This window comes from Carassius auratus, chromosome 50 (genome assembly GCF_003368295.1).
Source record: "Carassius auratus strain Wakin chromosome 50, ASM336829v1, whole genome shotgun sequence".
Classification (NCBI taxonomy): Eukaryota; Metazoa; Chordata; class Actinopteri; order Cypriniformes; family Cyprinidae; genus Carassius; species Carassius auratus.
In genome coordinates this window covers 9,459,553-9,472,412 of record NC_039292.1, presented here as the reverse complement: position 1 = coordinate 9,472,412, position 12,860 = coordinate 9,459,553, and the positions used below count along the sequence as shown (strand labels likewise).

Genomic DNA, 12,860 nt, shown 5'->3' with positions numbered 1-12,860 from the left:
GAAAGAGATCCCGCCACAAATACTTTAAGGAGAGAGCTGTACATTATTTCCACCTGATTATTAAGATTATAAATATTAATGATGCATATGAATATCAGCAAAGCTTCCGTGTAATTTCCTCTGTGTCATGTTTAGCCCTTTGTCAGCATACAGATGCAGGAATTTGCACATTTGAATTGCCTCTGTCAGCGCATCCTGTTTCCCTGGACATGTAAAAGCGCATTGTCAGAACTATGAAATCACTCCTCCAGAGGCCCTTACATTTCTGAGATGATCCACACAAATCTGTAATGTCACAGAATCAGATGGATAAGTACATGATGTGCTTTACTGTATCTGTTGTTCTATCTATCGTTCTATCGTATCGTTGTATTGTTCTGTTTATATATATATATATATATATATATATATCTATCACGATTAATCAGCTTGATAGCGCTAATATGTATTTCTATTTACTTATTTTCTTTAAAAAATAGTTGTGCTTCCCTACGTAAAATTTTCCATCAGTGCTCGGGAATTTTCAAAGTTTTTGGTTGTAAATATGGTTACTAAGGTTGTTTTAGTGCATTGCTACAGTAGGTGGTTGTAGTCATAATTATTATTTGTATTGTACTAATGTTAACATGCTGCAATATTTGACAGTTCAAAAAAGGCCTGTTGCTTGGTAAGGCTTATGCACAAAATATATTCTCGGCATTAAGCCGTCATCTCAGGGGAGCCACTGAATTTGTAAATAAATTCACAGGTGCTATATTTAGACCCATCGCTGGTGAAATGATGTTCAGGTGAATATCCTTGAATATTTAAATGTTCTAGACCACAATGTGCCACTGCTGTCTGCATATTACATAAGCTGTGTGTGATGCACTCATCTCTCATTCCCAGCCTCTCTCTCTCTCTCTCTCTTGCTCTCTCACTTAGTAAAAATATAAGTTTAGTCTTACTTTCATTATTCAGCTGTACCTTCACTCTTCAGAGTCGCACATATGGTCTGTCATTTTAGCCCTAAAATCAAAATGGACTTTTCTTGTTCAAAGAGTTCACACTAGTCCAGAAATACACTCCAACCTTTGATTTCCCGATACGAGGTAATGCATATCTGTCTTCTGAATCTGAAATGAGCTCCTTGACATCATAGAAGAAAAGTGTTATTTAAGTGTGCCCCGAAAAACCAGACCGATATAGGCACATGCTTTTATCAGCACTGGCTTGAAAGCCTTCCACATTATATAAGCAAATATGTAGAAGCTAAAAATCTGTTGGGATTGATTTTTAAGATCTGCTTTAGTCAGAGACGTGGCCCGGGGTACAGCATGTGCTGCTTGTGCGGGTGATATGAGTTCAAATCCGGCTCGTGTCAGTTCCCCATCCTGAGTTAGACCAGCAAAAGGTGACTGAATCTCTGTTCTGTTCAATTAGTTGCTTGCTAGCGGCAGGCTAATCATTTTCTTAAGTTGGATGAGTTTTAGCTGGCCATATATATATTTATGTATGTGAGTGTGTGTGATTCTGAATGTTTCTGATTTTCTCAGTAGCATTTCATAATTTATGTCTCCTTGGTTACAAACTGACTGTTATTATTGATCATTAACCTCATCATTAACCCGTACTTTATATCTGTACTTGCGCTGTGAAAGAAAATCAAATCTCGTTATTAATTACCCACCTGATTAATCTTAAATTGTTATTTGAATTGCCAGAATTAATAAGAATGCTAAATTAAATAAAACTGCCCTCATTTGTCATTTTTCACAGAAACGTGAAATGATTTTTTTTTATTTAGTCATGTTCATATTTTAATGGTTCACATGCTCAAGTATTTTCCCCTTGGCATTGAATAATAAATGTCTGTTTCACCTGATGATTGGTCATTGCATTGTCATGATGGAAAGGTCATCCATCATGTGGACACAGAAATTTTAATTCTGTCGTTAATTAATTAGTTGTATTTTTTTTTTGTTCTTTGTGCACAAAAACAAAAGTATTCTCATAGCTTCATAACATTATTTTTGACCCACTCATGTCACAATTTTATCGATGTCCTCACTTCCTTTCTGGGCCGTGAATGTGGTAGTTATGTTGCTGTCTGTGCAGGGTCAGAAAGCTCTCGGATTTCATCGGAAATATCTTAATTTGTGTTCTGAAGATGAATGAAGGTCTTACGGTTTTGGAACGACATGAGGATGAGGGATTAATGAGAGAATTTTCATTTTTGGGCGAACTAACCCTTTAAAGCCAATCTGCAAAAGCAAATGTCAGTGATGGACTTTTTCCTCTCACTGGGAAGTTCACAAGCTCAAAGCTGGATGGATTTTTTTTCCAGACTAAGATTTTTGTGAAATCAGAGATGATTTGGTTGAGAGCTCAAGGGACTGGATTAGGATATCATTGCTAAGTACGCGTCTTGCAAATCCCACCTGATTTCTTAAGAATGTTCGATTGCCCTCAGAAGACTCAGTTAATGCATTAATTATGCACCCAATTTACATAAACAGACAATATGGAACTTGAAAATAGAATAAAAACATGGATTTGTTTTTGGGTTGTTGTTTTTCAATTGGAAATATTTTGTAATGTTATAAACACTGGCGCTACTCATAAATGATTATGATAGTCTTAAAGGGTTAGTTCACACAAATATTAAAATTATGTCATTAATAACTCACCCTCATGTCGTTCCAAACCCGTAAGATCTCCTTTTATCTTTGGAACACAGTTTAAGATATTTTAGATTTAGTCCGAGAGCTCTCAGTATTTGCTTTTACCATACTATGAGGTTATGTTTCTGTAATGCTGTATTCTGATTAGTCTTGTGAATAGCTTAAATATTCTAACAGACATGATGTGTTTTTTTTTTTTTCTGCAGGCACAACGAGACAGCCCAAAGAGGGGGAGGTCCCAGGTGTGGACTACAACTTTGTGAGCATTGAGCGGTTTATGGAATTAGAGAAAAGTGGGGCTTTGTTAGAAAGTGGAACATACGAAGGTAAGCGAAATACACTGTTAAAGCTCCTGCATCTCAATAAATGATTACCTCTCGCAGTAAAGCTTATATCACGCCTGTTCCACCACTGAGGCCCGGAATATACATTTCCTTAAATTTGCTTTATTTTACTGCAAGAAGGAGCACGTATTGCTTTGACATTGAGCAGAGGTATTCAGAACTAGTGCAGTTTGGTCTCTTGAGAGCCGACACTGAGGTGTGTGAACTACTTTCTGACACAGGTTGCTTTTCTCTTCATGAGGCGAGGAAGATCCTTCCCATGACTCTGTGCGGCACAGCTTCAGTGACAAACGCTTTGAGAATAACTTTATATTGACTCTAAAACAGCAGAGAAATGATTTTGGACGTTCTTATATTCTCCATATGTCAGTGAAGAAATGTTGAGTTTTATAGTTTCGATAAAGTACATTTAATGGGAATCATATCAGTTATCAGTGAATATTAGAGTGATTTTTCCCTTATTCTTAAATCAACTTCACAGTCGTCTAATATTATTTTGAAGTTAATCTTAATTTAATAACACTTTTCAATGTAATCTTCAGCAAGATCCAAAATGAATATTCAGTATCCATAATAATATAAATTGAAGTGAAGCTTCACTTGTAGCACTTTTTTCATTTATTTAAAATCTATTTTTAACATCAGTCATTTTTTTAATCAGTTTTTTAATGGTTAGAATTGTATTATCACTGTATTCCTAATACTGAATAAAATCAAAATGATTGCAACATTAGTTATTAGCTTTGATATCCCGTTTATGCTAGTGTCCTGTGTTTCTGTTAAACAAATAAATGCATTTTTTTTTCAACTTTCTATTCGTCAAAGATTGCTGAAATTATTTAGTTTCTTCTAAAATATTAATTGTTTTTAACATTACTAAGAAGAAGAAATCTTCCTTGATTTCTGAAGGATCATGTGACACTGAAGACTGGAGGAATGATGCTGAAAATACAGCTTTTCCATCACAGGAATGAAAAAAAATATGAAAATAGAAAAATAGAATTACGCAGCCTTGATGAGGAAAGAAGAAAAATTGTGTATGCATTTTGTCCAATTAAATGCTTCCCTGAATGTACCATCTGTCTCTGACTAACAATAGCTAGCAAACGAATCATGGTTCACATCAACACAGTAAAAACAGCTGTTTTTAATTGAATGGGATATGTAAATAGAAATCAGCACAATATATAGGAATTCTGGGACACAGGCTGTAATTTAACCGAATCTATGAGCTTCACCTCTTCTGTTTCCATCCCCATAGACTCCAAATGAATTCCTGGAGCCTGTGCTGTAACCACACAGGAGCTCCGTTTTTAATCATTAAACAGATTTCCCTGGATACACATGATTTCTTTTCAATCTTGAATGAAACGATTGAGTTGCCGGTGAACGAGGAAACATCACACCGAAAAAAAAAAATAACTCCAGCAAAGTCATTGAAACAAAACATGATTGAAAAGTTACTTCAAGTCAGACTTAGTAGCTATGAAAGCATAAGTCCCACAAATGTGTTTTCTGTTGTTTCTAGATAACTTCTATGGCACGCCAAAGCCTCCTGCCGAACCCACGCCGATGCTGTTTAATGTGACGGACCAACTCTTGCCCGGTGCCCGACCCAGTGCAGAGGGAAAAAGGAAGAGAAATAAGTCCGTCAGCAACATGGAGAAGGACAGCATTGAGCCGCCAGAAGAGGAGGAGGAAGAGAGCCCCGTCATCAATGGCAACGGCATCGCCATCACACCAGGTTAAGACCCCCCACGGTTACTGAGACGGTTTAAACTGACCCAACCGAGTCAATTATGACCTCTACGACTCGTTTTAATGAAAGACGTTTCAGACCAGAGGATGATGCTTTATTTAAACTGTTCAGTTGTTACATAACTCCAAGATGAGGTTTTGAATCATACTGAGCCGATTTTAGAAAGGCTGCTGATATTAGTTATAAATAATCAAGGCATTTTTCCAAACACAAAACATTTATATTTATTCATTTAATCTACTAGTGTAACAGAATAATATGGAACAGCTTAATACTGTTCATTTAATCATTTTAATATATGTTTTAATATAAAATGGCACACAGAGATGTCCTTGAACATTTCAGAAGTTCTGTGATGTTTCTCCAAATGACATTTGGGGGACTTCAACAATCAGTTTCTCCTCTTCTGTGTTCCATTGTGAAAAAGTCGTACCCTTTAGCATTCTCTTTAGAAGAGTCCTTATTAAGGAAATCATATCTCCAAAAGAATATTAAATACTGATATATATGTGTGTGTGTGTGTGTAACATTTGTAATGATTAATTTGCAATTTAGTACATATATGTACATGGTTTAGTACATAGTTTTGAGAATGAGACAAATATGAATTCATGCTGCTTCAGTGTTCAGTAGATATTTTTGTCAGATGCTCTTCTGTTGACATGACACAGGACTGATGGTAGTGCTCACATTTTCTTCTCTGCACCAGCTTTTTTTCCGTATGCCCCAAACAATCAGAAAGCAGATTAAGCAGTCCTCAGCAGTCCAATCCCTGTAACGTGTGCAGATGTCAGTTTGTCCCTGATGTTTTTTTTTTTTTTTTTTTGGATAGAGTAAAAAAAAACCCCCGAATTAATCATGTGATAAAAAGAGTTCATTTTGACAATCCTTGTCACTACTTGTTTGTTTTATGGACCTGTATCTCTTTGTCCAATCCTTTATAACACTCTACTGTCAAATATGTCTCTCAGTCAGAAGGTCATGCTCGACACTGATTTATTTTGTTTTCCCACACAGAATCGAGCGAACATGAGGACAAGAGTACTGATGCTTCGGGAGACGTGCCCATCCAGCCATGCCCACCCGAGACCCCCACCCTCACCACCACAGATGCCCCTGAGGAGGAAGGAGACGCCCCCAAGTCCCCACAAGACTCCCAGGACAATGAGGAACTGGGCCCTTTGCCAGATAACTGGGAGATGGCCTACACTGAGAAAGGAGAAGTTTACTTCATAGAGTGAGTGAAGTGCACTTCAAAGCACACTTCATAATAAAAGAGGTGGTGAACATATGGAGCGCTACCTGTTGCAGTGTCCTCTTTTACAGACCGTTACAGACGGCTGAATTATTTATGCATGCTGTATTGAGCTCACTCAGTTCAGTTCAGTTCAGTTTATTGCATTTTGCATTTCAGAACTTCAGCATATGGTAGGGATGGAAAAGTAGAGTCATTAAAATTACATATATATATTTTATAATTTTGAAGATATTCAGTTTAAGTTCTTTAAACTGATTAATTAATTTTTATTGATGTAAAATTACTTAATTTAAATGTATAAAATATAAATGCATTTATATGAATAATTTGATTAATATGCAAATAATAATTGTAAATTCATATTTTCATATATTCAATATTTCAATCAAAGGCAATTGTAAAAAATGGTATCTGTTCATATTATTTAATGCACCTGAGTTAATTTGAACTAAACTAACATTAACAAAGATTAATAAATACTAAGGAATAATAAATGTTTTGCTCTTTGTTAGTAAATATGTTATGGTAACTAATGGGACCTTATTGTAAAGTGTTACTAAATGTTTAATGCTAGAAGGACAGATTTGAACTCATAAAATCTGCACGTGGATTTAAATGAATATTTTAGTGATGAACTGACACATTGGATTTAGCTGAGCTATGAATCATGATGAAGAATGAATGAATCAGTTTAAATATGATTCTTAGGAGCAAGAGATGTTCCTCTCCCCACCATCTGTCCTTAATGAAAAACAAGGGACTTGATAAAACTATTGATTGTCATTGTGTTAACTGGAGAAAACCCCTGCTACTGTGACTGAGGCCTTCTGGGATATCTAGTCTAGAATGTTTTACATTTCAAAGCTTGAAGCTTGTACCAACATTTGGCAGACATAACACACATAAAAACGGTTTTGATTTGTATCATGGTAGCTAAACTGTATTATACATACTGTTAATTGTTGCAATATTTGTTCTTTTCAGTCACAATACCAAAACAACGTCATGGCTCGACCCTCGACTAGCAAAGAAAGCCAAGCCCCCAGAGGAGTGTGAGGAAGATGGTGAGTGTTTGAGTGTGTTAACACGTGTGCGAGTGTGTTGGAGACTTTGGAAGTCGTGAGCTCTACTTGTGTCCTCCCTCTGAAAGATTGGAACGTGAAATCTGAGGGGGAGGTTTTCATCTTGTGGGTTTGTTTGTGATGTCAGAACACGATCAGATTGTGCTCTGGTTTCATGGAACATACAGAATAACAAACTTTTGACTCATGTTTGCATGCTATATTTATAAATAACAGGTTTTTTTCAGCATTGCTGTGTAAGTTTATTTGTTTATTCGTTCATCTGTACATTTCTTTTGTTCATTCAACCATCTATCCAACTATCCATAAAATCACCAATCTATATAGCCATTCATTTGTTTGTTCATCCATTTGTCTGTTAAGCATCTATCTTCCATTCATTTGTTTGCTTGTTCAATAATTTGTTCAGTTGTTTAGTCAATTCATCCACCCATTCATCTATTTATCTATCCCCCCATACATATATACATTGCATTTCATTTCATTTCTAATCATCCATTAAGCCATTGGTCCTTTATTCATTAATTTGTGTGTTCATTCATTCATCCATCCATCCATTCTTCCATCCTCTATTCATTTGTTTGTGAGTTAATTCACCAGTCCTTTAAATGTCTATCCTCCATTAATTTTGCTTGTTAAATCTTTTTTTTTGTTTAGTCATTTATCTATCCATCCATCCATTCCCTATTCATTTGTTGTTCATTCATTCACCTATCCTTTAAGTACAGTTGCATCTCAGTAAATTATTTTCAGTAAATTTTTATGACTCAAATTGTGAAACTTGTGTATTAAATAAATTCAATGCACACAGACTGAAGTAGTTTAAGTACTTTTTCTTTAAATTGTGATGATTTTGGCTCACATTTAACAAAAACCCAGCAATTCACTATCTCAACAAATTAGAATACTTCATAAGACCAATAAAAAAAATAGTTAATTGTTGGCCTTCTGGGAAGTATGTTCATTTACTGTACATGTACTCAATACTTGGTTGGGGCTCCATTTGCTTTAATTACTTCCTCAATTCAGCGTGGCATGGAGGTGATCAGTTTGTGGCACTGCTGAGGTGGTCTGGAAGCCCAGGTTTCTTTGACAGTGACCTTCAGCTCATCTGCATTTTAAGGTCTCTTGTTTCTCATTTTTCTCTTGACAATAGCCCATAGATTCTCTCTGGGGTTCAGGTCTGGTGAGTTTGCTGGCCAGTCAAGCACATGATGGTAATTTAACCAACCTTTGGTGCTTTTGGTAGTGTGAGCAGGAGCCAAATCCTGCTGGAAAAAATTAAATCAGCATCTTCAAAAAGCTGGTCAGCAGAAGGAAGCATGAAGTGCTCCAAAATGTCATTGTAAAAGGGTGCATTGACTTTGGTTTTCAAAAAACACAATGGACCAACACCAACAGATGACATTGCACCCCAAAACATCACAGACTGTGGAAACTTAACACTGGACTTCAAGCAACTTGGGCCATGAAACTTCTCCACCCTTCCTCCAGACTCTAAGACCTTGGTTTCCAAATGAAATATAAAACCTGCTCTCATCTGAAAAGAGGACTTTGGACCAATGACAACAGTCCAGTTCTTCTTCTTCTCCTTAGCCCAGGAAAGACGCCTCTGACGTTGTCTGTGATTTTAAGGAGTGGCTTAACAAGAGACAACTGTAGCCAAATTCCTTGACACGTCTGTGTGCCTTGACCCCAGCCTCAGTCCATTCCTTGTGAAGTTCACTCAAATTCTTCAATCGATTTTGCTTGACTATCCTCATAAGGGTTCGGTTCTCTTGGTTGGTTGTGCATCTTTTTCTTCCACACTTTTCCCTTCCACTCAACTTTCTGTTATCATGCTTAGATACAGCACTCTGTGAATAGCCAGCTTCTTTGGCAATGAATGTTTGTGGCTTACCCTCCTTGTGAAGAAGGTCAATGATTGTCTTCTGGACAACTGTCAGATCAGCAGTCTTCTGCATGATGGTGTATCAGAGTGAATCAAGAGAATCAGTGAAACTGAGAGACCATTTTGAAGGCTCAGGAAACCTTTCCAGGTGTTTTAAATTGATTAGTAGATTGGCATGTCACCATATTCTAATTTGTTGAGATTGTTGAGTGAATTGGTGGGTTTTTGTTAAATGTGAGCCAAAATTATCACAATAAAAAAAAAAACGAAAAATTAAACTACTTTAATCTGTGTTTTGAACACATTGCATTTATTTACTACATAAGTTTCACAGTTTGAGTTGAATTACTGAAATGAACTTTTCCACAACATTCTAAATTACTAAGATTAAGATTCACCTGCATATCCTCCATTCATTTGTTTTCTCGTTCATTTGTTTGTAAGATCAGAAATGTATTCATTCATTCATTCATCTATAAAGCAGTCATTTATCCTCCATTCCAGGCATTCATTAGTTTATTTGTAAAGACTTTCCCCACTGAGTTGGTTGGTTTGTTCATTCATTCATCCATTAAGCATCTGTCCTCTATTCATTAATTTGTTTGCATATTGATTCGCTTATGTTTTCATTTGTTTGTTAATCCATCCATCCATCCTCTCTTTGTTCATTCATCACCAATCCTTTAAGAATCTATCATTCATTTATTCATCCTCCTTTACATTCTTTAATTTGTTCTTTCATCCATCTATGCTTCCATAAAGCCATCTATCCATTCTTTCAGCCATTCATTTGTCCATTTTTTATTTCTTCATTCACACTTTTAAAATTACCTAAGCTCTAAAAATGGAGCACAAGTCAGCATGATATATTCATTAGAATGTTTAAAACATGTATTTTTTATGTTTTCTTCTCAGCTGGGCTATTGAACTCAGCTTGGCTCTATGTACCCAAGTCTACCATTTTTGAAACCCTCTGTTGAATTAAAATGCAATTTAATGGGGCCAGAGAAATCAATATCTCTTTCCACAGGCCTTTAAATGCCTCTCTGTGACATGACTACTAATATCCCTCTCCGTAATACAGCTTAGATCTATTTTTTGGGCAAGTCTGTGAACCAATGTAAGTTCATACGCATAATCATGATTGATTTCCGTCGTGTTCAATAATAACTGCTGCAAAGAAATCACTCTGTGTATTGCAAATTTGATCCACGTCTATTTTCAAAGTTCAGACATGTACATGATTCAGAATTGAATTCGGATGTCTGTTAGCTTTTGATCCTCATGGGGCGACACAGTTTCATCATAAGTTCCCATCGAAGGTTAGATAAAAGATGATCTGTCGGTGTCTACTTAATTATGCCTTCAAAATCAATGTAACTCACAACTCTTTGTGTAATTTCAGAGGCGTGCCTGTTTAATTTGGCAACAATGGAATAATTTTTCCATTGTTCTCACGCTCCAGAATTTACTCTGTGCTTGCTAATTAATCAGCCCTGCTTCTGGGTTTTGACAGCATAAATTTTACAGGATTTTTTAAAGATGTATCCGGCACACATGTTCATGCTTATATTTACACTTGTGCATTCAATGCACTCAAATATACATAAGCCAGTCAGTGAATGAAAGAGCCTGAAAAAGAGACTTCTCCCATAGTTGCCATGGCAACTGCCGATGGAGGACCATTGATTTAAGGAGGACTGAGAAAGATATTTAAGGTGGTCTGGGTTAGATCATTGTCTTAAAACCATGAAAGGTCCAAAAGATCCCCCCCAAAAAACATTTAGTATTTTCTTGAAAAATATTTATTTTTTTCCAAATATAATACATGATCTTTTAAGAATAATAGTGTTATATTTATATAAGAATAAACATTTATATAGGTATTATGGTACATTATCTGTTAAGAATTATAGTGTTATATTTATATAAACATTTTATAAATAATATAAAAATTATTATACAAATATTGTGGGAATGAGTGGGTAATATATTTGAATATTATTATGTATAATGTATTAATTATTAAAAAAACTATGTTTTCATATATGATATATTACGAATTATTGATGCTAATAATATTTGCTACATTTATAAATTAATATTTTGTACGTTCTTGTGGGGTTACGATATGCTGGGAATACTGACTAGGTAATCATTTTGGACATTTTGAATCTTATTATATCATTTATAACTTATTCATTAAAACAAATTATTATCTAATTGTGGTACATTATAATATAATAATGTTTAATGTTAAAATATTTGTGAAATTAAAATTTTTAAAGGGGTTTTGCTGGAACATTAAGTAGGTTACATATTTAAACATTTAACAAATTATTATTATTATTATTATTATTATTATTATTAAAACAGATGCCTTAGAGCATGACACCATAGCCTGTTGTCCATATTCTTTGTATTTATAAATAATTTCTAACTGTTGACCTTCCATGAATGTTGAGTATGTGTTCATAAAAATATAGTTTTTTAGTTGGTTTAAAACATGTTGTTTTCCACCTTCCTGTAAGTTAAAAATCATTATGAAGAGAAGTAAAAAAATATGACCTATTGTAAGTTAATTCAATATTTAACATTTGGCTCCAATTTCTTCCATAACAAGATATGATCTTTAAAAGAAAACTATAAATCCAGCCTTTGTTATGTCATACTTCCCACATTTTTCTGTTAAGAAAGTGTCGCCATCTGGTGTGTTACTCGTCTTTTTCTCTGAGTTTAAGTGGTGTGTGTGACACATATAAGATGCTCGTCCTGTATCCTCTTGGATGACAGCCTGGGAAAAGTCAATTGTTAATGTAAACCCTAAATATGAGACTGGTTTCTGATTGTGAGAAGGGTCAAGCAGTAGCGGATGCGGTGTAGCCGGTTGGTGTGTGTGTAGGAGGGAATTGATTGCTGTAACCCTCCTAGGGAGGTGCGAGAACCTCGTTGGTCGTCACACCTGCTCCTGCCTCCTCCGGCCCAGCGTTCTGTTCAGCACAGCATCCATTCACTCAACTAATGAATATCTGAACACAGCATGGCTTCTTTTTAAACAGCATGAGTAAAAAAACAGCTTGTCTGTAAGGCATCTTTATGTCTGTCAATGCAGAGGCTGCAGCATAACTTGTGTTTGTTTGTTTATTTGATTGCAGGTTTGTTTACTTGTTTAATGTTTTTTATTTTTGGAAAAAAATTTGAATTTGTTTTTTTTTTTTTTAGCAGTGTTTGTCCATGAAAAATCTCCACCGGGATGCCATGGTATTCTCAGTGGTTGTCAGGGCATTGTTTGGTGGTTGCTAGGATGTTCTGAGTAGTTGCCAGGGCATTACTAGAAGATAGACCCTTTTCACAATGACGTCCGCTAACTTCAGCTTTTCTGTAAAGCAGTGTATCTGTCCTTATACATTTACACTGAAAGCTTCTTGGGAAAACGTGGGGGAAAAGTTGAAATATAAAAGTGTCCGTTATGGGTAAATACAAATAAAATGAATGTACTTACATTCGGGTTCTTTTGCGAATGACATTCTACATCTGCTTTAGATGGCTGGGAGGCTGGCTTGCAGCAAATGTAGCAATATTATAGATATGCTTTCAGATTTGTATAACGATTACGTATCCACACAAAATATATACTTAAAACCGCTCCGCTTGTTATTTCGGTTTATGTCATTCCCTGGTTAATTTATTTGATGTATTTCAGTTGTTGATGTTTACTGTATATGTAATTGCAAGCTAGTTCTGCAATAAAAAAGACAATTGTCGTGATTTTTTTAAAATATTTTTTTACTATGGGAAAAATTCAATGGAGTCATATTTTTAATCTGTAATTTGAAAAGAAACCCAATATTATCCGGTTCAAG

General features: G+C 35.4%; 1 protein-coding gene across 4 annotated transcripts in view; it reads left to right on the top strand.

Moving 5' to 3' along the window:
- The window catches only part of LOC113066915 (membrane-associated guanylate kinase, WW and PDZ domain-containing protein 2-like), a 78,151-nt gene that overhangs the window by 37,678 nt on the left and 27,613 nt on the right, over positions 1-12,860 (top strand). For all 4 annotated transcript variants that reach the window (XM_026239042.1, XM_026239041.1, XM_026239045.1 and 1 more), the window contains exons 3-6: positions 2,870-2,989; positions 4,536-4,751; positions 5,784-6,003; positions 7,009-7,088. In XM_026239042.1, the coding sequence (XP_026094827.1) occupies positions 2,870-2,989; positions 4,536-4,751; positions 5,784-6,003; positions 7,009-7,088 (636 nt within the window). The remainder of the gene's footprint in view (positions 1-2,869; positions 2,990-4,535; positions 4,752-5,783; positions 6,004-7,008; positions 7,089-12,860) is intronic.